Source organism: Carassius carassius, chromosome 21 (assembly GCF_963082965.1).
Source record: "Carassius carassius chromosome 21, fCarCar2.1, whole genome shotgun sequence".
Taxonomy (NCBI): domain Eukaryota; kingdom Metazoa; phylum Chordata; class Actinopteri; order Cypriniformes; family Cyprinidae; genus Carassius; species Carassius carassius.
This window is the reverse complement of record NC_081775.1, coordinates 30,056,626-30,083,542: the sequence shown is the minus strand read 5'-3', so window position 1 is coordinate 30,083,542 and position 26,917 is coordinate 30,056,626. Positions and strand designations below refer to the sequence as shown.

Here is a 26,917-nt window from a genome sequence, read left to right as displayed (position 1 = left end):
GTGCTACGTTTAATAAATTCTGGTTTGAGAACTGTTGTGATTTTCATCCCCTTTGGTCAGTTTCTTGTTTGTTTCCCATTTCTCTACAGCTGAATTTCTCTTATTCCCCCTTCCCAGAGATCAGAATTAGCCGAGAGACCAGAATAATTAAATCATGCCTCATCTTGAAACACTGTTGATTTTCCACTGACTAAATTATGCATCCAGCTGGCTTCAGAAGTATAATCATATTTTTTGCATGACCATTTGCATGTTGTGGTGATGTAACCTGCAGTATGTTTTATGGTGGATTGGATGCAGTTTGCTGTAGTGCTGAGGAAAAATGCACTAAATATCATGTTTACTTTCAAACTGATCACAGGATAGTTCTACACATCATATGAAGATCATAGTTAAAATCATGCATATTATCATTTTGTTAAACTTAATTTAAAAGTAGTTTGCAAGTTTAGAAATTATGTCATCATCTCATAATTAACATCCGTGAGAATTAACCACTTGCATGACGTGATTGAGTCTTTATCGAGTCATAGGACCTGCAGTTGGTTTAACGTGTTTAGTGTGTGTGTTCCTGAAGGCTGCACGTTTCATGAGTTCATGCCGCTGCTTTGGGTTCAGAAAGCGATTCCATAAGCATCTTTTGGGTTGGGTTGTGTATGTGTGTTTTGTAATCTATAAACCCCCTAATGCTGAATTGTAAAGCCTAAGGCTACTGAAAGAAAAAGCTGGAGAGAGAGAAGGAATTATATGGAGGAGTAGAGATGCTTGTGCTTTTATTAGGAGCTCTTTTCTTCTGTCGTTCATTTTTTCCCTCCATCTCGAAGGATGTCAAGTAGAGAGTGGCAGTTAGAAACAGTCTGTGCATATCTAATATGATTGGGCTTGCTAAAAATAGACTGCACTATACGCTCTGTGCTGAGCTTGTATGCACAGAAAATACTTGCTTCTGTGGGATTCGTAAAGCAAAATGGAGGAAGAATTCACTAGACATTCTTGTTCTAGAGACTCGAGAGAATTTGATTTTACAAAAACTGTATGGTCCTCTGAGTGCAAGATGATGTCAACAGTATTTGGGTTTTTCATGGGAGAGAGCTTGTGCTGCATAAACTACCTTTCAAAATTGTTTTTTTTTAATCTCTTTTGGTCACCAAGGCTGCAATTATTTAATCAAAAATACAGCAAAATACTGTAATTTCAAATAAGTGTTTTCTATTTGAAAATATTTCAAATGTGATCAAAGCTGATTTTTCAGCATCATTACCCCAGTCTTCAGTGTCACATGATCCATCAGAAATCATTCTGATATACTGGTTTTCTGCTCGAGAAACATTTCTAATAAATATCAATGTTGGAAAACTCTCTGCATCATGTTTTTTTTTTTTTGTAGGAAATGTGATATATATTTTACTTTTTAAGATTCTTTGATGAATAGAAAGTTCAAAACAGCAGCATTTATTTGAAATAGAAATCTTTTGTAACATTGACTATAAATGCCTTTACTGTCAATCAATTTAATGCCTCCTTACTGAATAAAAAGTGCAGCTTGTGGACTTCTCTAAGCAATTGGGACAATTGGGATAAAAACTGACTTGTGTTGAAGCAGGACCATAAATCACACAGATTTGACTGCTTTTATTCAGATCGAGTTGGATAATAAATTCATCTGAATGCAGATCAAATGTGTGTCCTGGCGTCATGTTCTTTTTTTCCTTTTGGAATCAAATCATGTGCCGTTTTGTAATTGCAGTTGCAGTGATTAATTATTTGTTGTTTGCACTCATATCGTTGAAGCTTCTTAGTTTTCTGAGATCTGCGTTGCAAAGTTTAATCAATTTGCATATCTCTTGGCTTAATTAGAGCTGCTTTTTTTGCTGGCTTTGTGGATGATCAGAACTTTAACTTTCTCTATTAACAACAGTAGTTGAAGTCATTTTGTTTTGGTATAATTAAAATTTAAATGTGGTTTCATGTTCTTTGTTTTTCTAGAAAGGACACGTTCATTCAGACCTCGTCTATCAGCTTACAAGCTCACAAAGAACAAGACATTCAGAGCTGAAGCTTAGAGGAAGTGCAGACAATCATTTGTAAAGGTACAGTTGACAAATCCTATGTTATTCTATGGATTATTCAATCCCTCATATGTATGCCGATGTCTATTTCCCTTCTTGTTTTGAAAGATGGAGCAGGAGATTTCAAAAGTGCAGCGTAAGATGTCAGACCTGGAGTCAGTTCTGCAGCAGAAGGACGTGGAGCTCAAGGCTTCAGAAACCCAAAGAACCATCTTAGAACAAGACTTGGCCACCTATATCACCGAATGCAGCGTGGGTTTACTGTTTCCATGTGGGAATGTGGCTTGATCTGAATTGCATGGCTTGGTTTGTGAAACTTTCTGTTTGTTCTGTGTGTATTTCAGAGTTTGAAGCGCAGTTTGGAGCAGGCCCGCATGGAGGTGTCGCAGGAGGATGATAAAGCTCTGCAGCTCTTGCATGACATACGGGAGCAGAGCAACAAACTGCAGGAAATCAAAGAACAGGTCTGAATTTCTGTAGCGTTTTTGAAAATGTATATTATTCCAGTGAGCGGAACGCTCTATAAACTGCAAAAAGAAGTTCCTTAATCTGTATTTTTGTCTTGTTTTCTAGAAGACATTAACATTTATGCAATTTGCAGATGCTTTTATCCAAAGTAACTTAGACTGCATTACGAAATTTATGCGTTAAAGCTGTATACATTTTTATAAATTCATACATTCTCTGGTTAGCAAACTCATAAGTCTGTCATTGTTAAGTGGTACCGACTTGTTTTTGGAGAATATGGAGGGACCTTTAAGGAATAGTTCACACAAAAATGAATATTTGCTAAAAATGTGCTCACCTTCAAGCCATCAAAGATGTAGATGAGTTTGTTTCTTCATCAGATTTGGCGAAATGTAGCATTGGATCACTTGTTCACCAAATGGATGCTCTGCAGTGAATGGGTGCCGTCAGAATGAAAGTCCAAACATCTGATAAAAACATCACAATAATACACAAGTAATCCACAACACCCGAGTCCATCAGTTAATGTCTTATGAAATTCTAAGAAACAAATCCAGCATTAAGATATTTTTAATTTATATGAGTCAAAATATGAGTCCATAATCCATAATAATCCAGTGTAAAAGTCATCTGGTCTGAATCAGGAGAGAAATGTGCACAGATCAAGTACTGTTTACAAGCCAAAACAGTCCAAAAGAGCTCTAAACAAATATGTGGGTGGGTTCTGATGAACAGGAGATTGCGACAGTTTGAAGGATTTGTTTCTTACAAACACACAGCTTTTCATTTCACAAGACATTAATTAATGGATTTTTATCAGCTATTTGGACTCTCATTGTGACGGCACCCATTCACTGCAGAGCATCCATTGGTGAACAATTGATGCAATGCTACATTTCTCCAAATCTGATGAAGAAACAAACTGATCTACATTTTGAATGGCCTGAAGGTGAGTATATTTTCAGCAAATGTTTTATATTTTTGCTGAACTATTTACTAATTAAGTAAACCACAACACAAACACAAAATGTTTTCAAAGCAAATTATTAATTATTATTATTATTATTATTATTTGTGTTTTTTGTTCCTCTGACTGACAAAACAGAGGTTTCAGGATAGTGTGCATTGTGCTCATTAAAGTATGTTAATATACTGGAGGATCTTGTGACAAGTGTCTTTGTTTAGCACTGGGGGGTCTGAGTGAGCATTTCACAGATTTCTCAGATTATTCCCATAGAGCTTCACAGGCGTCTGCTAATAAGAGCCCTGCTGATAGAGTCCACAGTATGAGTACAAATGATCTCTGTCCATCTCAGCTTCTGAAACACTATCTGAAATAGCTATGGCCACTTACAGCCATGAGTAAAGTGATGGAGAACGTAAGACTAGAGAATGAGATGTGAAGGTAAGAATATATTGGAAAAACAGCCTGCTTTCTGCCACTTCTTGTACGTCTCCCCCAGAGCAGGGCTCCATCGCACTGCGGTTGCCATGGAGACAAAAATGGTACCTCGCAGTGAAGGATGTTGCAGATGCAGTGGAAATGATGTCGTGACAAACCGGCAAAGGTCTCAAATTAGCAGCAATTAGACTTTAAATGAAGTGTTCACTTTTCATTTATCCTACAGATTTGATCAAACTGATTGGTTTGATGAAATTTCAGTTTCATTTCACTGAACTTTGCTGCTAGTTGATGCTTTCAAACTCTGCTGCATAGAGTCAAATTGTCTTTGTGCATGTGTTTTGTTATATTTATGAATATTTATGAACTAAACGAGGAAAATCGATAAGTTATCTAATTATTTTTTAAAGATATATATATATATATATACTACTTTTTAATAATTTTTACCTCATGAGGACCACAGGTCAGTCCCCACAAAGTCAAAAATTCAGGTTTTACTATCCTTTTGTGGTCCCCACAATGTAGCATAAACAAGTACACACACACACACACACACACACGTAAACATACATTTTAGGGCAGCTGTCAAGTGTTAAAAAAAAAAATCAAAGTACAAGATATGCTGTTGTTTATTCACATCAAAAGATCAATTAAACTCATTTTTGTGTTAGATGAGAAGAGACATTACAAAAAGTAACGTTAGAAATAAATATTTAGATTTTACATTGCATAAGTATTGATTTGATTACACTTTACTTAATGCCCTAATATAAAATGCATTATAAATATATTTTTAATATATTATGCTTTGTAATGCGTCTTATAATGCATTGCATGATCTCATAAATAATTGTAACCACAGTTATAATACATTATAATATTTATCTCTTCATTGTTATACCTTTAGAAAGTTTAATCCATTAAATCAAATGAAAAACAAAATTTCAAATATTATTGCATTAATTTATGAAAAGTTACTCAAAATTACGACATACATTATGAATACCTTTATCATATATTTTACATAAATGCGTTGGTGGTTACCAATGTTTTATTTTATTTTTTTTATTTTTTTTATGAATGTTGAATAATCAATATATATAATTTAATGATAGTCTCAATATTAATCGAAAACGGACTTGCCTTTGCTCTGTTTCTGCTGTGAAAATTAATATTATTATTAATAAGTTACTGTTTACAAAATGTTCACGTGTTATTCTGAAATGTTTGAATGCAATAAAAAAACTATTTCATATTTAATAGAAAACGTTTGTTTTTTACAATAAATCACAATTATACACTTCTTTTCAGCATTATACATGGATGCATGTGCAGTTGCGGTACTGTATTAAAGCTTTAATCAGGATAAAAGCTTATATTAAAAGCTAATATAAGCAGAAGCATTTACAAATAACAGTGGATCTTAAAATATGAGACAACAACAAACAAAAAACAGGCCTATTATTAAAATATGTTTTTAAATCCCTATGGGAAAATTACTGTAGTTGCTGGGTTCTTTAATGCTTAAAAAGTGGCACAGAAAGCCTTGTTTAGTTTCATGAATATATGAAGTTTGTTAAGCTCAGCGGGGAATCAGAGCAGAGCTGTGATTTCCAGTTCAGATGGAAGTTTTAGCAACTGATATATCTGGTTTGTGCTTTATCTATTAGTTTTTGGGCTTTTGTGGGCTCTCTCATTTGAAAGTTGCTTTGTATAATGTGAATGTTGCTTTAAAAGACTACATTTTTTGTTTATTTACTGCGTTTAGTTTGTAGTCATGAATTAAGTTGTATTTATTTGAAACAATTCTCTTAATTTTCTTCTAAATATAAACTTTGTTTCTCTTAAAAATAAATGGACATTAATATCAGATTTTTAGACATTTTTAAGATCTATTATTAAAGTCTAGAGGAGATGCATTTTAGATTATGTAGTGTTTGATCGATATGGGTTTTTCAATGCCTGATATTGATATATTGTATAAAGCGCTGTATTTCTGAATTGCTGAAATGACAAAAATGTGAAAACATTAGATTTAAGCAAAAACATCAGTTGACTTTTGGTTTAATCTGATTGGCATTTACAGTAGGAGAAATAATTGATGAATTCAAGAGGTCTCATTTATGGTTTTCTTTCTGATTAATGAATAATGAATTCATGTTTCATTTGTGATATCTTTAGTGCTTGCAACTATTGTAGATGCGGTAATTCCAGGCACTTTCTGGCAAAATGTCATTGTCACAGTTATTTGTGAAGGAGAGCAATTAGCTCACTATTGATAATTGAGCAATCACATTAGCATAGAGGAGTGACAGATGAAGATGTGTTGACTCACTTTGAGCTGTTTTTTCTTTTTTTCATTTGGGAGGCAATATAACAAAATGTCAAGCAACTCTTTTCTGTCGTTTCTGGTGCACAATTATAAATCTTATTATGGTGCTGTAAAGCAAAAAGCACAAACATGCTCTTCCATACCTCTTTTTGTGAACTTCACTGTCTTTCCTCAGCACTTTTCACAATATACCATGGTTTCAAGTTTACTGGCTACTGCATAATATGTGGGACAACAATAATACTAAAGTAGTTTAGTGTCACCCAGAAATGAAAATTTGCTGAAAATGTCCTTACTTCCAGGCTATCCAACATGAATTTGTTTCTTTATCTGAATAGATTTGGAGAAATGTAGCATTGCATCACTTGTTCATCAATTGTTCCTCTGCAGTGAATGGGTGCCGTCAGAATGAGAGTCCAAACAGCTGATAAAAACATCACAATAACCAACACCACTCCAGTCCAACAGTTAACATCTTGTGAAGTGAAAAGCTACATTTTTCTTTAAGATCTCTTCAACTTCAAACCATTGCTTCCAGCTAAAATACGATCTGTGCATAGTTCTCTCCTGATTCAGCAATTGTTTGACGTTAAAAATGTCTTAATCATGGTTTTGTTCCTTACAAACACAGCTTTTCATTTCACAAGTCACTAATTGTTGTACTGGAGCGGTGTGGATGTTTATATCAGCTGTTTTGACTCTCATTCTGACGGCACCCATTCACTCTAAAGCATCCATTGGTGAGCAAGTGATGCAATGCTACATTTCTCCAAATCCGAGGAAGAAACACTTTTCTACATCTTTGTTGATCTGAGGGCGAGGACGTTTTCAGAACATTTTCATTTTCAGGTGAATGTTACTTTAATGCTTGGTCTCTATGGGTGCAAATTACCCAAATTCCACAGGAGCATGTCCAACATGCTTTACAACAACATTTAATGAACACAGACAGTTACTGATTCAATCTTCTATGCCTGTCATGCTGGATTTCCTTTTCCCCTTTAACAAAGCCTAGGCTATTGTTTCATAGCTAAACGCTGTGAGACTTCTCGTTAGGCGATTGTGGCGTGGATGCAATTTGTGACCTGTAGCTAATGGCTGATGAAACGACGAGGGCCGATTCGGACACAGACTGGCACAGTCACTCCGTCCACCCACTCGCTGGCCTTTCACCCACTCAACACACTTATATATCCACTTCTCCGCTCTGCTTTTCATGTGCTGGTCTCTCTCTTTATTACTCAGACTGATTTCATCTTCTCTGCCTCATGTTCTCTCACAAAGGTCTTCTGATTCTCCCATTTTATTTGATTCTGCCATTTTGCAAATAGCTGTTTGCTTAGTGCTGCATTTAAAATGGGATGCATGAGCTCGATCGGATTCCTTTATACTTTTAATGGTTTGCCGTGTCGAATGCAGGAATATTAAACTAAAATAACCTTATAAATGCCTTTAAATTATCCAAATTGTCAAATCTTTGCTGAAAAACCTATTGCACATAATCTACGACATGCTTTCTGTCTTCTGAATCAAAGTTTAATGTAGGTGTTTTTTTTTTTTATTATTATTTTTTTTTACAAGGCCTTTTAGTATAATTGCAAAAAATGTCAACTTTCAGCTCATTCTTCACATGTCTTTTTTAAGTGAACATAATAACTCTTATATTGTTAGTAATATTTCAAGATGAACACTTACTGGACTGAAGTAGGTTTACTTGATTTTTAATAGATGTTTTTTTTGTGAAAAATAATGTTCAAATGCATCAAACAGTTTATTTGTTCATCTCTCAATCATCACTTCATTATGTTTTGATCATAAAACTAAGCATTTAAATATCATCTTACTAAGACACATTATTGGAGATATAGAGTGGAGGACTGATATTTATATGAACTTTATGTCAGTCTTTTATACAATTTATAAAGATCTCATTGAGTTACTTCAGTTTAAGGCATCAGAATATTATTCTTTTTGGTCATAAAAATATCAGTATCTTTACCAAATTGCATAATTTTGGGAATCTGAATTTAACTGATATGTTTATTTTTTATTACATGACACTATACGAGCCGTGAAAGCCCCGTGTATCAAATATGATGCTCAACAAAAACCACAAAGTTTTATTTTATGTGTTTCTTTTGTCGGACTTTAAGATTTTAAGATGAATAAAAGCATCTGCTACTTTCAGTAGGCTACTTGTCCATATAAGCTAAATATTTAACCATTTTGACCGTGTTTCTGTTCTTTATAGACATGGACACAGAAGACATGTCCCTCAGTAACTAAAGTGAAATGTTATCCATTTATGACCCTGCAGGAGTACCACGCTCAGCTGGAGGAAATGCGTGTTTCTATTCGTCAGCTGGAGGAGAACCTGTCCGCCGCTCGCCGCCGCAGTGACCTGTACGAATCCGAGCTGAAAGAGTCTCGTCAGACCAGCGAGGAGCTCAAGAGGAAGGCTGTGGAATACCAGCAGAAGATTCAGAAGGTTTGTTCACATTTATAGCAGGAAACGGCCTGCTGATGCAAGCTAGATGAGATACCATTCAATGTTTTGATTCTGCAGGCCAAAGAACAAGGCAAAGCTGAGATGGAAGAACTTCTGACCAAATTGCAGAAGGTAATTTAATCACTATTTACTTCCATTTGCTGTTATGAAAACCAAATTTGGTTGCTAGACTTCATAACTCGCTTAACCAAAAATACCTTCATGATAAATGAGCCGACATGCCATGCTAATTGACCAGCGCTAACATTCATGCTGTTTTTAAGTGCATTTGATAATGCAGCTGTTTTTGCATTTACTGTAAGCTTCTTTATTTGTAAATGTCTCAGACCAATGCAGAGCAACAAGTGAAGACTGAAGAACTCCAAGAGAAGCTTGCCAAGGTACCGTGCACATTTCTTTAAAAATCAGCCCTTCCCGAAGAACTGAAACATGATTTATTTTATTTTAAAAATTAGTAATTTTACTGATTTAACTGCAATGATGCTGTTTTTGAGCTGTACTGATAATGATAATGACTTTGCAACATCAACACTGTTATTGAATTGAATTGAATGACAACACTTGACTTTTGTAGCGCTGCATTATGGCTGAAATATAAATTTGTTTCATAACTGATGGATTTTATCAAACTAACACTTTTATTTTCCTGTTTATTTGAGTAAAGCTGCTTTGAAACAATCTGTATTTTGTTAGGCACTACATAGATAAATAAGATATCTTGTTAAAATTATGGTAAAGAACTGGTAGCTTTGGTTGCCAGAAATTAAGTCAAATACAAATAAAAACAATGTTTCCATATTACAAAATGAAATGCTTATATTTATATTTTACAACTTATAACCATATATTTCAGTATGTAATGTTATAATATATAAAGCTAATTGTAATCAACAAAATCTGCTTATTACCTTAAAATGTAATAATACATAAAACTTTATATATAAAGATTTTATAGACAAATTTAGACCAAATTAAGTGATTCTTTTTTTTTTTTTTTTGCTTATCCCATTGGCACATTTTTTTGTTTTTTTACTTTTTTTCTGAAAACAAGACAATATTATTTACTTGTAGAAAATCCCTCTTGATTTAAAATTTTTGTAGACATTTTGGCTGAAAACAAAAAACAAAAAGCAAAAATCTAAATAACAAAAGCATTTTTTGCAGTGTTTTCGTTTTTTCTGCTTTTTTTAATTTATAAAATCATGCAATAGTCCTTTTACTGCTTGCACTGTAATTTGTATGGTAATTAATAGTTTTTACTTCCAAAAACTTTACATTTGACTGTATTTTACTTTATAATTACACACAATGCACCAGTCTAAGGTAAGGTCATTTACAAACCAATTGACAGCTTTTTACTGTAGCAGTTTTAGTCTTTTTCTGTGGATTTTTGACAGTGCTGTTTCCCTCTCTCTCAGGCTGTGAAGGCGAGCACAGAAGCCACTGAACTCCTGCAGAATGTCCGGCAGGCTAAAGAGCGTCTGGAGCGAGATCTGGAGCGTCTGCAGACCAAAGAGGACTCGACCGACAGCCTGCGCAGACGCCTGCGAGAGACTGAGGTGATGCACTGCACAGCTTCTCCAGACACTTATCACTGAATGTCTGAAAGAATTCAAAATGACTCAGATTTAACTTTATTGTCATTACACAAAGAATAAGCAGGAAACCAGTTCTGGAGTTCAAACAGTAGATCATGAAGTGATTCAACAAAATATAGACATTGAATGGTGGGTTACATTCCACTTTTGCTGACATTTAACCTCAAGCTCACAGCTGATTGGTTCATTGTTGATGACTATTCTGATGTGATTTTTTCATTTAAACAACTGCAGACAATTATTTTCTTCGTATTTTTGTCTTGTTTTCAAGTACATATGTGACCCTGGACCACAAAACCAGTCTTAAGTGTCAATTGTTTCGAAAAGTTGTCCAAATGAATTCTTAGTAATGCATTTTACTAATAAAAAATTAAGTTTTGATATGTGAAAACATGCTCCAGGGACACAAATATCGAAAAATTCCTAAATCAAGACATATTTATAATCAATATAATAATGACATCAGGTTCATTTTTCATTTCAAATAAATTAATCTTGATTAAAAAATGATTAGATATTTCTACTGGGAAATAAATACTATAGATATTGGATAAAAAACGGAATAAGAAATTGCTTAAAAGCAGAAGGAACATGTGTCAGTGGGTAATAATAATATTCTTTGAATTGATTAGATTTTTCTTACCCCATTGGCAAATATTTTTTCTTGTTTTAAGCATAAACTCATTTAATTTTTTGTTTCAGAAAAAACAAGTCTTAATGTCTTTTTAACAAATTGCCTCTAAAGTAAAATTATTTCGATTAAAAAATATTTAGACATATTGGAAAACAAGACAAAAACACAAATACATTTTTTTTGCACTGAAAGACAAGACAAAAATACTAAGAATATTTTTGCAGGCTATTTTTTTTCTGAAAAAAAAAACAGTTAAACAAGAAGATTATGCAGTGGGGTAATACAAATATCCTTGTTTTCCCTTTGAATTAATTTTATGTTTCTTACGCCATTGGCAGATATTTTTCTTGTTTTAAACATAAACTTCCTTAATTTTGATACATATTTAAAGAAACAAGACTTGATATCTTAACTAATTTTGCGTCTCAGGTAAATATATCTTGATTTAATTTTTAGACACTTATGCTGGAAATTTCAGGTCATCTCAGGTCATCGTTTACAGTTTAGACACAGCGCAATCTTATTTTTAAAATCTGATTCATTAATAGAAATACTGTGCCGGGGTTATTTCTACCTGATCAGTGTAAGTTGGCATGAGAACATCATCTAAATGAGTTTTTTCTTTTTTTGGGATGGAACAGGATGGCAAGAAAACCCTGGAGAACCAGGTGAAGAGGCTGGAGATGGTGGACCGGAGAGAAACTAAACTCAAAGAAGACATTCAGACCAAGTCGCAGCAGATCCAACAGATGGCCGACAAAATCATGGTAAGCCTGATTTACACAAACTGTATCCTAAACACACACACAAGCAAACAGCTAAACACTGGAGTTATTCACTTGATGAAATGCGAGTGCTGCGCTCCAGAAACGTCTTCTGGAGGTGTCACATGCACACAGTAAAGCTATTTAAAGAGTAACTAAACCCTAAACCAACTTTTTTTAGTTAATGATCTATAAGAATGGGGCTTTATTAGTGCTGTTCATTGTTTCAGGTAACTTTTTTGACATTTGAGTATAAAGTGTTTTAATTCTACAATATATGGTGTAAAACGTCTGAGTGCTGCCCTCTTCAGGTAGAACGGTGGCTACTGCAGTTGATTTTTCCTATTGGATGTTGCGGTGGCAAGTGATGTAAGCAGTTTCCAGCTCACCACGCCCCTTGGTACGAGCTATCACGCCCTTGGCAGTATAAAACCATCAAAATCACTGTAGCATTATAGCACATATATATAATTATAGCACATTATAGCATATATTTAGCATATCAATTATATAGTTATTTAGATCTTCAAGTTAGATTATCTGATTAGTAGATTTATCTGTATTTAGTACAGTGGTCAGGATGGTACGGAGGTGTGTTGCTGGTTGCGACAGCACTGCTGGACTGCATAGTTTACCAGCAGACTTTAAAATTAAGCGCCAGTGGTTGCATGCATTTGGCCTGGAAGACTGTGAGTTCCCGCCTAGAGCTGGAGTGTGCAAACTGCATTTTACACGGGGTTGCTTCTCCAACGCAATGGAGGTGGAGATGGGCTTCTCCACACAGCTTGCACTGAAAAGCGACGCGGTGCGGGAGTTAAGACCGCAGTTTGAGCCAGCGGCTCGAATTGATATGAACAGACACCTCGACACCCTCCACTTCAGGTGAAAAGTCCTCTACTTCAAATGATCGCTCTGTTGCAAAGCTACTTGCGTCATTACAGTCACTCTCCATTTTAACGTCTCTGACAGCAGCTGTCAATCAATCCGTCACTGCGGGTCTCAGGATCACGCCGCACTCGCTCAGCCCCGCCCTCGGTTCGTCCCCTCTATCTCCGCTGTGATCTGCCCACTTTTCAGCATTTTTCAAATATTGTCAGTGGGTGGAGTCAGGCTCTGACCAGGGGTTTAGTTACCCTTTAAGATGTGTAACACTTCTTAGTTACATGCGGTATACCCCATTAAACCCTCACGCTTGCATTAAATACATGCATTTTATTAGTTTTTCTCCAACCTGCTTAGCCTGGCAGTGTCAGGGCTTCTCTTCCTCAGCTCCCAGCATGCTCTCTGGCCCTGTCACGGCTCCAAAAGTGACAGATTGCAGTGGATCATCTCAGTCTTTGGCTACGATCATGAGTGTCACAATGATGATGTGTTTTTAGCTGGATGATTTCTACCGTGCATTATTGATTTTTATGAATTAGTCACGATTTACAAGTGCTTAAAAATTAAATGGCACATTTTGAGTTCATCTGGAGACCAGAGTTGTAATTAAAAATAAAACTAGTAAAACTGTTAATACATTTGATTTAAATCTAGACTCAAAACAACTGTTTAAATGTGCATTTACTAAATGAGTCTGAATGATTGCACTGTATTTGATGTACTTGTTCTGAATTGTTTTAATGCATTTAAATTCCTTTTTTAAATAATTGCAAATTATTTCACATCAACAATTTTTACAATAAAAATTACAAAAGCGCATAACAAATTACTAAAACAAAAATTTAAATAAAAGTAAAATACATTACGGATTACAAAAATTAAGAAAAACTAAATTATTTAAATACGCTTTATGCTGTAAATAAACTAATAACTAAAAATGATAAACTAATAACTTATTGTTTTTCACAGTAAAAGTTATGGTTTGTACTTAAAAAAATACATTTGACTGTAATCACATATAATGCAATAGTAAACCATTTACAATTTAATATATATATATATATATATATATATATATATATATATATATATATATTAATATATGGTAGTTAACTAACTAACAGGTTAATTAACACTATTAAAAACTGTTTTCATTAATTGATTTAAAGCTTAAATAAAATATAAATATTAAATGAAAAAATAAAAAAAGTTTAAATTAAAATGTAAATATTATATGAAAAAAAGAAAAAATAAATTGCTAAAATTGAAATAAAAAGAAATGAAAGCGAAATACAAATATTTACAATTTATTGCATATGAATGGCTGGCACAGAATTATTTTATGACTTACCTTAAACAAAAATGAACTGAAAACTAAAGATATAAAAACAAAAGCTAGTTCGAAATATTAATAAATACTATAAAAGTATACAAATAAGGCCAAAATATAACTACTGGAGACCTTTTAGGGAAATTTGTTATCAATTTAAAAAAAATCCTACTGTTTTTCCTAAATTAAATGAGATTAAATAGAGACTTATACTTTTACATTTTTCTTCTGGGAAAAATACCATAGCAAATTTTCCCTCTCTTGTCTGTGTGCAGGAACTCGAAGAGAACTTGCGTGAAACGCAGGCAACAGCGCAGCATATGGAAACACACCTGGAACAGAAGAAAAAGCTTTATGAAGACAAGATCAAGGTCAGGCCACACACACACACACACACACGCTTCTGCTTGTGACAAATATGAGTGATGTTCAACAGAGCGGTTATCGTTGAGTTTACACAGTGACAGGACTGATATACTTTAGTGCTCCTTATTAATTTTATAGCTAACGAATAAAAGATCCTGGCTCTGTGTTTGTCTTTGGATTTAGATGAAACCTTTCAAAGCTTCATTTTAAAGGTACTTTCTGTTCGTTTGTCAGGTGTAATAACCCAGTGCTTGTGTTTTGTAGGTTTTAGAGACTCAAATGAAGGCTGATTTGGCTGAAAAGGAACTGCTGGAGTCCAAGCAGAACACGTTTGAGGAGGAATCTCACGAGCGGGGAAAAGTGATCAGCGACCAGGCAGCGGTAACATCTTATTTAGCTTTTTCTGAGAGAGAGAATATAACTTTTCATTGGGAAAAATTACATTGTGTGTCCCTATTAATTAACACTGATCCTTGTGCTCTTGTGCAAGACAACACATTCAATTCTATTTATTTATTTTTTGCATCATGGCATATTTTTTTATTTCTCATTACTGTAAAAAATCTGCTGTGAATTTTTTGGGTTAAAAAAAAAGAAATTCTATGGTAATATGGCAAAGATAATAGGAGTTACAAAAAACGTGTTGTGATAATAACAACTACAATTTTTAAAACTATTGGACCTATTTAAATGTTTTGTTTAGTATTAAAAAAAGATTAAGTTAAATGAGTTAATTAATTCTACTAATAATTATAAGTAGATAATACATTAAAAACTAGCGTGTATACTTGAAATATTTTTATATTAAGTAAGCACTGGTAATCCTAAGCGACTCAGTAAACAATTATAAATAGTTTAAATTCATTATATGTGTGTGTGTGTGTGTGTGTGTGTGTGTGTGTGTGTGTGTGTGTGTGTGTGTGTGTGTGTGAGTGAGTGTGTATATATATGAATAATTTTATCATTTACTTTTATTTTAAGTACGATTTTGTTGTTACATTTTAGTTAAGTTTAGTTAATAACCCTACTCAATACTACTGAATACTGTAGGAAAGCTAGTATTGTTACTTTTGTAAAAATTAATTTTGTACAAGACTTTACTGTACAGGTTGACTGTACTGATTCACCAGCACTAACAAGTTGACCTCGTAAAGAAATTCAAGCTGTTCTCTTCATTATTGAACTAAGGTTCTGCTTTGAATTATAATGTCGTATTTACTCATCGGTGCCTGTGTTTCATGTAGACCATCAATGCCATGGAGTCAAAGATGAGCAACCTGGAGCAGAGGATCTCTGAGCTGTCCGAGGCTAACAAACTGGCAGCCAACAGCAGCATTTTCACGCAGCAAAACATGTGAGTTTACATCCATGAACACACAGCTGATTCAGTGATGGATGGAAATCATTTACAGCTGCTAACCATAAACAGCCTACAGTGAGACTGACACATTACTACTTGACTCAAGAGCTGTTTGTTTGGATTATTTTTAGCAACACATTTAATTATTAATCACACTTTAGTCTTTTATCATATTGCGGCTGCCTGTTGTGGTTATGTAAAAGCAATTAGGCATTCTGCTTCATGCTGTGCTACATAATGTCATAAAATACACAGTTTGTATTGGATATGGTATTCTTCGCAAATATTTAGTTTTTGCATTAGTCACTTAAAATAATGTCGAAGTGCTAAAATTACTAGAACTGAAATAAAAACTATTTAAAGCTTTATATATATATATATATATATATACATATATATATATAGACACACACAGAAGCACACACAAAAAAATTACTGGAACTGAAAATAAAAAAAGTACATTGACCCTAAACAAAAATAAGAAGAACCAAAACAATAATCATTTGTAATATTGTGAAGAAACTTCTGGGAATGTCCTTGTATTGTTTTGTTACTATACATTTTATCATCATTTATAGTGTATAAAATAAAGTAAAAAAGAAAATAAATATTATAGAGATACATTTAATATTTTTACAATAATATTTAATTATAATAAAATACAAAATCTTTATATATGTCTTTTTACAGTGACTTTACATTAGTACTTTTTTGTAAGAGTCTTGTGACTTATTGCTTTTGCTTCCATGCAATATTATTATTAAGACAGTATTTTCACAGCCAATTGCATGCCGTTCATTTGGACATTTGGATATGAAATGTATTTGAATGTAAAGGTTATTAATGTGCCATGACAGAAGGTTTTCAGGGTTAAGCACAAAGTTAAGGAAGGGTGAGCTGGTATATTTGCATTATATACAGAGTTTGTGGTTTTAATGCCGCTGTGCTGATGATGTTCCCACTTGACTATCTTAACCAGCGTGTTCATTTAGCTTTGCAAGGTTTTAGAAACAGGACTGATTGACTAAGCGTTATCATTTTCAGCAGGGTTCTTTCAAAAAAACTTGTTTGCAATCTTTTAGGAAAGCCCAGGAGGAGATGATCTCTGAGCTCAGACAGCAGAAGTTTTATCTGGAATCTCAGGCAGGGAAGCTGGAGGCCCAGAATGCAAAGCTGGAGGAACATCTGGAGAAACTGACACAACAAGAGCAGACTAACAAGAGCAGAGTGCTGGAACTGGAGGCCAGACTGAGAGAAGTGAGTGATGACCCAGACCAGCTCAACTTGAGAAGAAATGTAGAAGAAGTGGAAAGCAGGATACATTTTTTTCAGGTTTCTTTAGTGAATAAAAAGATCAATAGAACAGCATTTATTTGGAATTTTCTGTAACGTGTCACTTTTGATCAATTTAATGCATCCTTGCTGAATATAAGATTTAATTTATTCTTTAATCAAACTGACCCCAAACTTTTGAACATTTCTTGTTTTAACTAATTTTAATCATGTCTTTTTCAGTTCATTTAAATAGCCCAGCAGGGCGACAAATACTCCATGTGGTCTCTTTATTAATACGAGCCTGTGATTAATGTGATTATTATGAGCTCTAATCTGCTAAAAATGACTGTAAGGCATGAATATATTATATGTTACAAACATTAACATCATGAATATTTGTAGAGCTGCTTTGAAACTGTTTGTGTTTTGTAAGATGCTAAATACAAAATGTCTTAATGTTTCAGCCCAAAAATCAACACATACATAGACACATTGAAGTCTAAAACTTTATATATATATATATATTAATATATATAGGTGTGTGTGTGTGTGTGTGTGTGTGTGTGTGTGTGTGTGTGTGTGTGTGTGTGTGTGTGTGTGTGTGTGTGTATTTTTTCCCTTTATATATACTTTTATATTAGGGGTGGAATGGTTCTCAGTATAAAAAAGTAACTATACGGTTTTCCGCATTAAATCTTAAATCTGACAACGCGTCTGTAATATGGTTTGTTACAAATAACAACATGTAAAACAAACAGGGTTTGGCAAATGTATGTTTCTGTTGATGATAGCTGCCTGTTTGTAAGAAACAAATCCATCATTAAGGCATCTTAAATTAAAACCGTCACTTCCGGCCAAAATACCATAATCCATCCATAATAACACTGAAAAAGTCTGTCTCGTCTTGTCTAAATCATAATTAGAATAAGTCTGTTTTGGCTTGTAAACAATGCTCTGTACAGATCTGTACAGACTTCAGACCTGATTCAGACCAGACAACTTCTTCAGTGGAGGAAACAATATTATGGATAGAGTGCTTGTATTTTAGCAGGAAGCAATGCGTTTAAGCTATTAACGTCTTCATGATGGATTCGTTTCTTACAAACACACAGCTTTTGGCTTCACAAGACGTTATGAAAGCATTGGAGTGGTGCTGATCACCCAGTAACTCGGGTCCTGCTGTGTGTTCCTCCACAGATGGGTCTGGAGCACGAGGAGCAGAAGCTGGAGATCAAGAGGCAGGTGTCGGAGCTCACGCTGTCCCTGCAGGAGAGAGAAGCTCAGATCAGCAGTCTGCAGGCGGCCCGGCGCGCTCTGGAGAGCCAGCTACAACAGGCCAAGACCGAGCTGGAGGAGACGACCGCGGAGGCCGAGGAGGAGATCACCGTCCTCCGGGTGAGAGATTACATTCTGATGACCATGAGCCAGATCCAATCCATCTCTTTCCTTTCCTTCCCTCATCACCGTTCAGTTTGGAGACCGATTCTCACTATTAATAACCAGTTGCATGCATATTACTGACATTCTGCCATTATATTGCAATAATATTTTAAATAATAATTGAACCATACCTATATAATACAGTGTGAGCAATAGCTAGGATTCAGGGGAAATAACATGCAAACAAAAAACTGCATCCAAATATCAAAGTTTTCTCCAAATAAGAAAAAAAATACATGTGCAGAGTGTCTTTTTTAGAATTTTAGAATATTAGAAAACAAATAACCCTGATTAGGAATGGGACATCATACATTTCAGAAAATATTATTTGCATCTTAATTTAACGTATTAAACTGTAACATATAGGTCCATAACAGGGTGGACAAATCTTATCGAATGATGGCCCATAATTATAAAAAATATACAAAAAAAATGTGTGGGAGCTCAGCTAATATGTTTCTATAGTACTTGAATGTCTACTCTTTGAAATGATATAAAGCGAATGGGAAATTAAAACCAAAATTTGTGAGTATTTTGAGGGTTGAAAGGCACTTTATGGTGATATTGACCCATTTGATATATTTGAACCTTATTTTTGAATGATGATGTCTGGATAATAAAGTAAAACTAAGTTGCTTCAAGCCAATAAGTGTTAATCTTGAAATATTACTAAGTTATGTTTACTTGATAAAAATGTATAATAGTTTCACAGCATGAGCAGAAGGTGGACATTTGTACAATAATATTAAAAGACTTTAACTTGATAAAAAAAAGTAGATTGAGTTCAACGTTTTTCAGCAAGGTTTTGATCATTTAGAGATATTTCTATCAAATATAATGCAGTAGGTTTTTTTCTAAGTAACTTAAGCAAAAGGCAGCTCAACTGTAGCGTAACTAAGAAGTTTGTATCTTGGCAAGCTAAAGTTTAAAAGTAGCTTCTGAAGGATCAGCAGTCGATATAATCCCAATCATTTCATACCACAGTCTTCTCCTTTATATCGTTCAGTCGTAATGAATTATCATGTGGCCAATCTCTCAGTGGACCATTGTGTTCCTCTTCTTCACAGTGCTGTAAACATCTTCCCACGCTCTTTTGCGGTGCTCTGTTTCAATGCATCTATGACACGGTTTCATCCTTGCGCCCCGCAGCTCTCATGCATGACATCACGCCCGTCATGACACTCGAGTTCATTTCACAGCGCCGCTGCTATCCGCTCAAATGCACTTTACTGCAGCACTCTGGCAGAGTGAGCACTCCTTGCAAACAGGACAATTTTCACTCTCATTTGGTTTCTCTTTTTTTAAGGCCCATCGGGATGAAATCCAACGCAAGTTTGATGCCCTGAGAGACAGCTGTGCGGTATGCAAATGAGCTTTTCTGTGTTTTTGACTCATCACTTGTGACCCACACCACACATAGAAAGTGTGGATGGTGCAGTTTCCATAAGCAGCATCTGAGTCAGAACTAAATCCATAAATAAAACCTTCTTTTTTTTCCAAATATCACCATTTTAGTTTAAAATTTATATGAATGTAGACTTATAAAGATTTTTGAAATATTATTGAAAACTCAAGAATGCAGTAAAAACAGTAATAATGCAAAATGTTTTTACAATTTAAAATAAGTGTGTTTTATTTGAAAATATATTAAAATGTAATTAATTCATATGATGCAAAACAAAATTTTCAGCATCATTACTCCAGTCTTCAATGTCACATTATCATTCATAAATCAGTCTCAAAAACATTTATTATTAACAGAACGGCATTTATGTGAAATATAATTTCTTTGAATAATTAATAAAAATGCTTGCTGTTACTTTTGATTCAATTTAATGCATCCTTGCTGAATAAAAGTATTAATAAATGTCTTTTAAAAAAAGTGTAAAGGGTAAAGTGTGTCTTTGCATCAGTGGCTGTATCATTTAAATCAAGCTTTTTTCGAATCATTTAAATAGCCTACTTATTTACTTCTTAATTAAAAAGTAGCCCATCAAAATAGCATGTACTCTGACATTTATAAAAGAATTAGAAAATAATTATTTAAAATAACTTTAGATAGAAAAATAGCATGTCACACTGCTGTTATAGTTTAATAAATCATGTCATGCAACCCATTTACCAAGATATTGAAAAATATGTATTTATTTTTTATTTATTTTTTTGCATTTGTCGCTTTTATCCGAAGCCAATTAAATATCCCATGTAAAATAATAACCGAAAATTACCACATTTCTGACAGATCATGTGACACTAAAGACTGAGTAATGATGCTGAATAGTTATTTCAGGTTGTTGTAATACAATCACACACATATTTTTGTTAGTGGAAAGTAATGCTGTCTACCGTTTTATTTTCAAATGCATCTGTTTTCAAGCATCCTGAAACCAGCAGTCATTGATTTGGGGAACAGTTGCATTTTGAAGTGCTTTTGTTTGCGTTGCCCCTGGAGTGTGTTTCATTATTGTCAAGCACAGAGCATCTCTGCCCTACTTTCACTGTCCACCCACACTCAAGCTGTTTGAGCATCTCCACCGATGCAGTTTTCTCACCCGGCCCCAGCGCTGTTTTTAGATGCCCATCTTCTCCACCGCGCTGAGGAGTTATATTACACTTTTCCTTCATCAAACTCCTTTGCAATCATAACTGGAGCTCAGATGAACGTATAAACATGGAAATGTGAATTTCATTGTCTTATTGAAATGAAAACATATGGACTTGTTTTTGAATACATGGCAAGTCAAGCATAGTTATCGCTATTGCTCACACTTGGGGTTAAGGGCTTGTGTGAGTGCTAGTAATAGTTATTCCCAGCTTTAATTAAAGTGTCTGAAGCCTCGCTGTCAGTCTCCGTGAGTTTTCTCTTCGATCTGTTTTTTTTATTTGACTGATTAAATGCATATTCGATGCTTGCGCAACACTAAAAACAATGCTGTGGTTGCTAAGATGTTTTTATTTTTTTTAGTTTATCTTGATCGTAGATGGCATAAATCTTATTCAGTGAATAAATATGCTCTTAATATTTTTGTCATTTCATCTGAATAGCAGACTTTGTGAGATTTAGTCATTTGAAACAGTTTTGAGGTTATTTTTCTTGAAAATAAGAGATACATGTATAGAAAATACATTAAATCATTTTATTAATTTGGATATCAAAGGTTTGTGTGTGTGTGTGTGTGTGTGTGTGTGTGTGTTTACTAATGTGGACATATTAATGTTTTATGGATTTATGGAGTGCAAAACAATTGTGTTAAACACTGGGCAAATAAACTAAAGTGTTTTTGGTGAGTGTGTGAGAGTGTGGCTCTGTGCCTTTAACAGTAATGACAGTAATAATGAGCGCACTCTTGACCAACACTGCAGTTTCATACAAACCTGCCGCTCTTCTGCTTGTCAGATGGAGGCTTTGGAAATGTGTGAAGTTTTAGCCAAAGAAGGTTTTCTGATTAAGTTTAGAGTACACTACCAGTAAAACGTTTTGGAACAGTAAGAAGTCTCTTCTGCTCACCAAGCCATTTATTTGATCCAAAGTACAGAAAAATCTTTCTAATTTTGAAATATTTGTACTATTTGAAATAACTGATTTCTATTCAAATATATATTTAAATGTAATTTATTCCTGTGATTTCAAAGCAAAATGTTTAGCCTCATTACTCCAGTCACACAATCCTTCAGAAATCATTCTAATATTCAGATTTGCTGCTCAAAAATAATAAAAAAGAAAATGAATATATATACCTGTATATTATTTTATGTTGAAAACAGCCGAGCAGAATTTTTTGAGGTTTCTTTGAAAACTAGAAAGTTCAGAAGAACAGCATTTATCAGAGATAAATTTAAAGCATCCTTGCTAAATAAAAGTATTAATTTCTATAACCCCCCCCCCCAAAAAATAAATAAATAAATAAATAAATAAATAAAATAGTGTATATTGTTACAAAAGCTTTTTATTTCAGACAAATCTGAAAAAAAACTGATCTTTTGATCCTTCTATTCATCAAAGAATCCCGAAAATTCTTTACTAAACTGTTTTAAATATTGATAATAATAATAATATTGTTTTGTTGAGCAGCAAATCAGTATATTAGAATGATTTCTGAAGATCATATGACATGACTGGAGTAATGATGCTAAAAATACAGCTGCACATCACAGAAATAAATTACATTTTACAATATATTACAAAAGAAAACAATTATATATATATATATATATATATATATATATATATATATATATATATATATATATATATATATATATGCATGCTTTTGATTCTATTGGCCCTGAGCATAATATGTCACAGAAAAATGCACGTATGCATTTAAAAATGTTACATGCAGTCTTACACACACACACACACACACACACACACACACACACACACACACACTATATATATATATATATTCATATAAATTTCTCAAAGTTAAAATGCTTTCTCATATCCAATTATTGTAGATTTACTTTTTTTTTTTTACTACTAGTCCATAATCTTGGTTGCACCTGTCTCAGGTGATCACGGATCTGGAGGAGCAGCTGACGCAGCTGACGCAGGAAAACGCCGATCTGAACCGACAGAACTTCTATCTGTCCAAACAGCTGGACGAAGCCACGGACGAGAACGAGGAGAGACTGCAGCTCAAGCAGGACGTGGAGCGCCTGCGCCGGGAGGTGGCCGACCGAGAGATGCACCTCAACAACCAGAAACAGGTCCACACACACACACACACACACACACTCCCGTCAACAGGTGTGTGAGTCACAGATGCACGTGCACGCAGCGGGAGAGAAGTGTGGGCAGAATTTAAGACCCACCGCAGGTGAAGAGCACCCCTTTAACAGATGCTGTTCTCTCTGAGAGCAGGTCTAGCTGTCATTAGCGTCTCGAAAATGAGTGTAATGTCAGAACTGAACACATTAGGGGACTAAAAGGTCATACTGTGAATTTAAGAGCTTGAAACATTCTTTCCAGACCAAAATGATCAATTATTGAAATTAAACCACAAAAGTGAAGCATTCTGAATTTGTTTTACTCGTTTATTTTATTGTTTCCTGGGTTTAGTAATAATAATGACCTGTAAATAATAATTTAGAAATAATAATGACATGTAAACTTTGTTCAGCAGTTTTGAGGTCAGTAAGATTAAAAAAAAAAAATTTTTTAAATGAAGAAAAGAGCAAATATATTCAGCAAAGATGCATTAAATTGATCAAAAGTGACATTTATAATGTTACAAAATATGAAAATATATTTTAAATGTATTTAAAATGTTTCTAAATAAAATGTAGTTTATAAAAAGTTATACTCGTATAATTTTTTTTATATATATATATATAAACTAATCTCTGAACATTTTATCGGCTAAACATTTTATCTTTGTGAATGTATTCTCTATAGAACAACAAAAATATGATAGAAAAAAAATCATATTTATTATGACAACTGGAAAAATCCTGGATAGTTAAATGATTGCAGTTATAAGTCATTACATAACAAAAATGTTATGTTTCCACAAAATAAAAAAAAAATAAAATAAAAAATAATAAGTCAACATTATGGCCTGGTTTCACAGACAAAGCCAGGACTGAGCCATAGTTCAATCAGGACATTTAGGTGATTTTTGTTTTATAGATGTGTGTTAGAAAAAAACATTACTGGTGTGCATCTTTAGACAAACCAAAGGCATTGACATGTTTAAGATCAATCAGTGTAAGTTTCTTTCAGTTGAAACTGCTCAGACATTTTACATTTTATTCTGGGCCTTGACTTGTGCCTTGTCTGTGAATCCTAACAATATCTGATCCGTTTAAAATAATAATTCAAAGGCCTGGAAACGTCTTTGAGATGAATCAAAGTCAAATATAAATAAAACAAAATTTAATGTGAAGAAAGTTAAAATATAAAACTAAAAATAAAATGTATTTACTTAAATCGAGTAACCGTAAATACATTTATAATGTTAAAAAACGTTTCTATGTCAAGTAAAATCTATTCAGTTGTTTAAAATGTAAAATTATTTAAAATTATAAAAGGTTATGCTTATCTACTCTATCTTTTTTATAAACTTTTCTACTTTATAAACATTGTTCTTTGTTATTGTATTTTCGTTAAAATACAAAATTATGATTGTCCATTCATTATGAAAACAGGAAAAATCATGCAATATTAAATGATTGCTGTTGTCAGTTACATTTCTCAGTTACTTTACATAAAGTTACAACGTTATTAGTATCATAGAAAATTACCATTTTAAAATGGTCACTTATTGGGCCAGAAAATGTTAGATTTTTTTCATCATAAAATCAAAAACATTTTTTTGAGCAGTATTTTAGATTGATTTCTGAAGATCATGTGACACCGAAGACTGGAGGAATGATGCTGAAAATTCAGCTTTACATTACAAGAATAAATTACATTTTAAAACATATTATAATAGAAAACGCTTACATGAAATAGTAATAATATTTCACAACTTTACTGATTTTACTGTATTTCTGACCAAATAAGCCTTAGCGAGTAGAAGAGAATTCTTTCGAAAACATTAACAAATATTACCAACTGCCATATGGTAGGTTATTCCTCGATGTGCTGGCTAAAAATCAGTTTGTAATGCATCATATTTGGAGTTCAGTTCCTGTAAAAGTTGTTTTTAACGTGCATTTATATGATATAGTGTAGTATGTTTTCTTAATTTCTCCTGATATGACTGTTTTAGGGTTTGAAAAGTGATGACACAACACTTCACAGCTGTGCTCCTCAGAGCCAAAACAAAACTGTTTAATAAAATGCTCGTGGGTTATATTGTTTTTGCACGATGATGCCGCAGTGAGCTCTGTGTGTGTGTGTGTGTGAGTGTGTGAGTGTGTGAGGTGATGCAGGTGCGTGGGACGTGTGTGTAGGTGTGCAGTCCTCGCTGTTGTATAACAGAAGCGGATGGTAATCATAGACGCTGGTAGGAGGCAGAAATGTGTCATATTCTCCCCTCTGCCCTGCCAGCATTGGACTTCACAGGGACAAGAGCACACCGGCTATATTTGGAGACTCTCTCTCTCCTTCTGTGTCTTTCTGAAATGTGGCAATATCCAGTCGTGCCACTGAGATGCACTTCCGAGCACATCTGCCTGATTCTGAGGATCAATTCCGATTGGCTGCGACTCTGAAATCCGGACCTGCTAATGAAAGTCAAAATCGAAAAAACCTGCAGCTTCCTTTCCACATCTGTCAGCATAATTTCAGCGTTGTATCCTGCCGTCTGTTGGTTTGCAGCAGATGTATTGAATAAGTTATCAGTGATCTGTTTCTTTTTATCGAGGTTTCTCCCGTCATAGAGATATGGAAATATCTGGCCATTTTAAAATGGTGATTTTCAGACCTGGAAAAGTCTTTAAAAAGTACTTTGAGTGATAAGAATTTAACTCATAAAACTGTATAAAACTTTAAATTATTTAAAACTTTAAAAATCATAGAAACTTTTATGATGGCAGTTAATGTGAATAAAATAATTATTTTATGTTAAATTAAATTAAAATTAAATTATTCAAAGTTTAATTTTAAATAATAACATATTATGTAAATAAAATATTCAAATTAAATGTATTTAATTTATAAAAACATCTGCATTAGAATCTTTTTAAATGGCCATTTCTCTCACGAAAACAAATGTAAATAAAATGTAATTTTAAATTGTAATTGAATTTAAATGAAATTACAATTATTAACAATTTATTTAAATACAATTCATTTAGTTTATACATTGCATGGCTTGGAAAAGTTTTGTAAATTAATATCTTTCCTATAAAATGGAAACCTCTGTAATGAACATAAATATAAATTAAATTAAATTAAATGTAATTAATTTAATTAAATAATTGTATTTAAAATAAATTAAATAAAAAATAATTAACTTTAATTATAATTTAAAGCATGAAATAATTAAACACTAATTCAAAGTAAGATAATAAATTCCTAAAAAAATTAAACTTCTCTAATAAAAAAACTAAATAAAATAAAAATAAATTTATTAAAATTAAACTAGTAAAAAAAACTAGTAAAATGTAATACTTATCTACTAATCTCTAAACATTTGATCTGCTAGACAGTGTTATTTTTTATGTATTCTTTCTAAAACAACAAAATAATAAAAACTGGACAAGTCAGGAAAAAATGGACTGATTGCTTGAATAAGATTCTCATGAGTGTATTTATATGCTACGAAAGTGTGATGATACATGTGCTTGTGTGTGTAGAACATGGAGACGCTGAAGACCACATGTACGATGCTGGAGGAGCAGGTGCTGGAGCTGGAGACGCTGAACGACGAGCTGCTGGAGAAGGAGAGACAGTGGGAGAACTGGAGATCTGCCCTGGAGGAGGAGAAGAACCAGGCGGAGCGCCAAGCCAGAGACACACAGAGACAACTGGACAACGAGAAGCAGAACAGGTACAGACACACACACACACACACACACACTGGACAGTGTC

At 33.6% G+C, this 26,917-nt stretch overlaps 1 protein-coding gene across 7 annotated transcripts in view; it reads left to right on the top strand.

The window, feature by feature from the left end:
• Window positions 1-26,917, top strand: part of LOC132098105 (citron Rho-interacting kinase-like) — a 79,797-nt gene that overhangs the window by 2,536 nt on the left and 50,344 nt on the right. For all 7 annotated transcript variants that reach the window (XM_059504246.1, XM_059504245.1, XM_059504243.1 and 4 more), the window contains exons 2-17: window positions 1,987-2,090; window positions 2,178-2,321; window positions 2,414-2,533; window positions 8,592-8,762; window positions 8,841-8,894; window positions 9,110-9,163; window positions 10,202-10,342; window positions 11,657-11,782; window positions 14,267-14,362; window positions 14,622-14,738; window positions 15,602-15,711; window positions 16,800-16,974; window positions 18,190-18,387; window positions 19,739-19,792; window positions 22,948-23,145; window positions 26,683-26,876. In XM_059504246.1, the coding sequence (XP_059360229.1) occupies window positions 2,178-2,321; window positions 2,414-2,533; window positions 8,592-8,762; window positions 8,841-8,894; window positions 9,110-9,163; window positions 10,202-10,342; window positions 11,657-11,782; window positions 14,267-14,362; window positions 14,622-14,738; window positions 15,602-15,711; window positions 16,800-16,974; window positions 18,190-18,387; window positions 19,739-19,792; window positions 22,948-23,145; window positions 26,683-26,876 (1,952 nt within the window). In that variant the 5' untranslated portion in view covers window positions 1,987-2,090. The remainder of the gene's footprint in view (window positions 1-1,986; window positions 2,091-2,177; window positions 2,322-2,413; window positions 2,534-8,591; window positions 8,763-8,840; window positions 8,895-9,109; window positions 9,164-10,201; window positions 10,343-11,656; window positions 11,783-14,266; window positions 14,363-14,621; window positions 14,739-15,601; window positions 15,712-16,799; window positions 16,975-18,189; window positions 18,388-19,738; window positions 19,793-22,947; window positions 23,146-26,682; window positions 26,877-26,917) is intronic.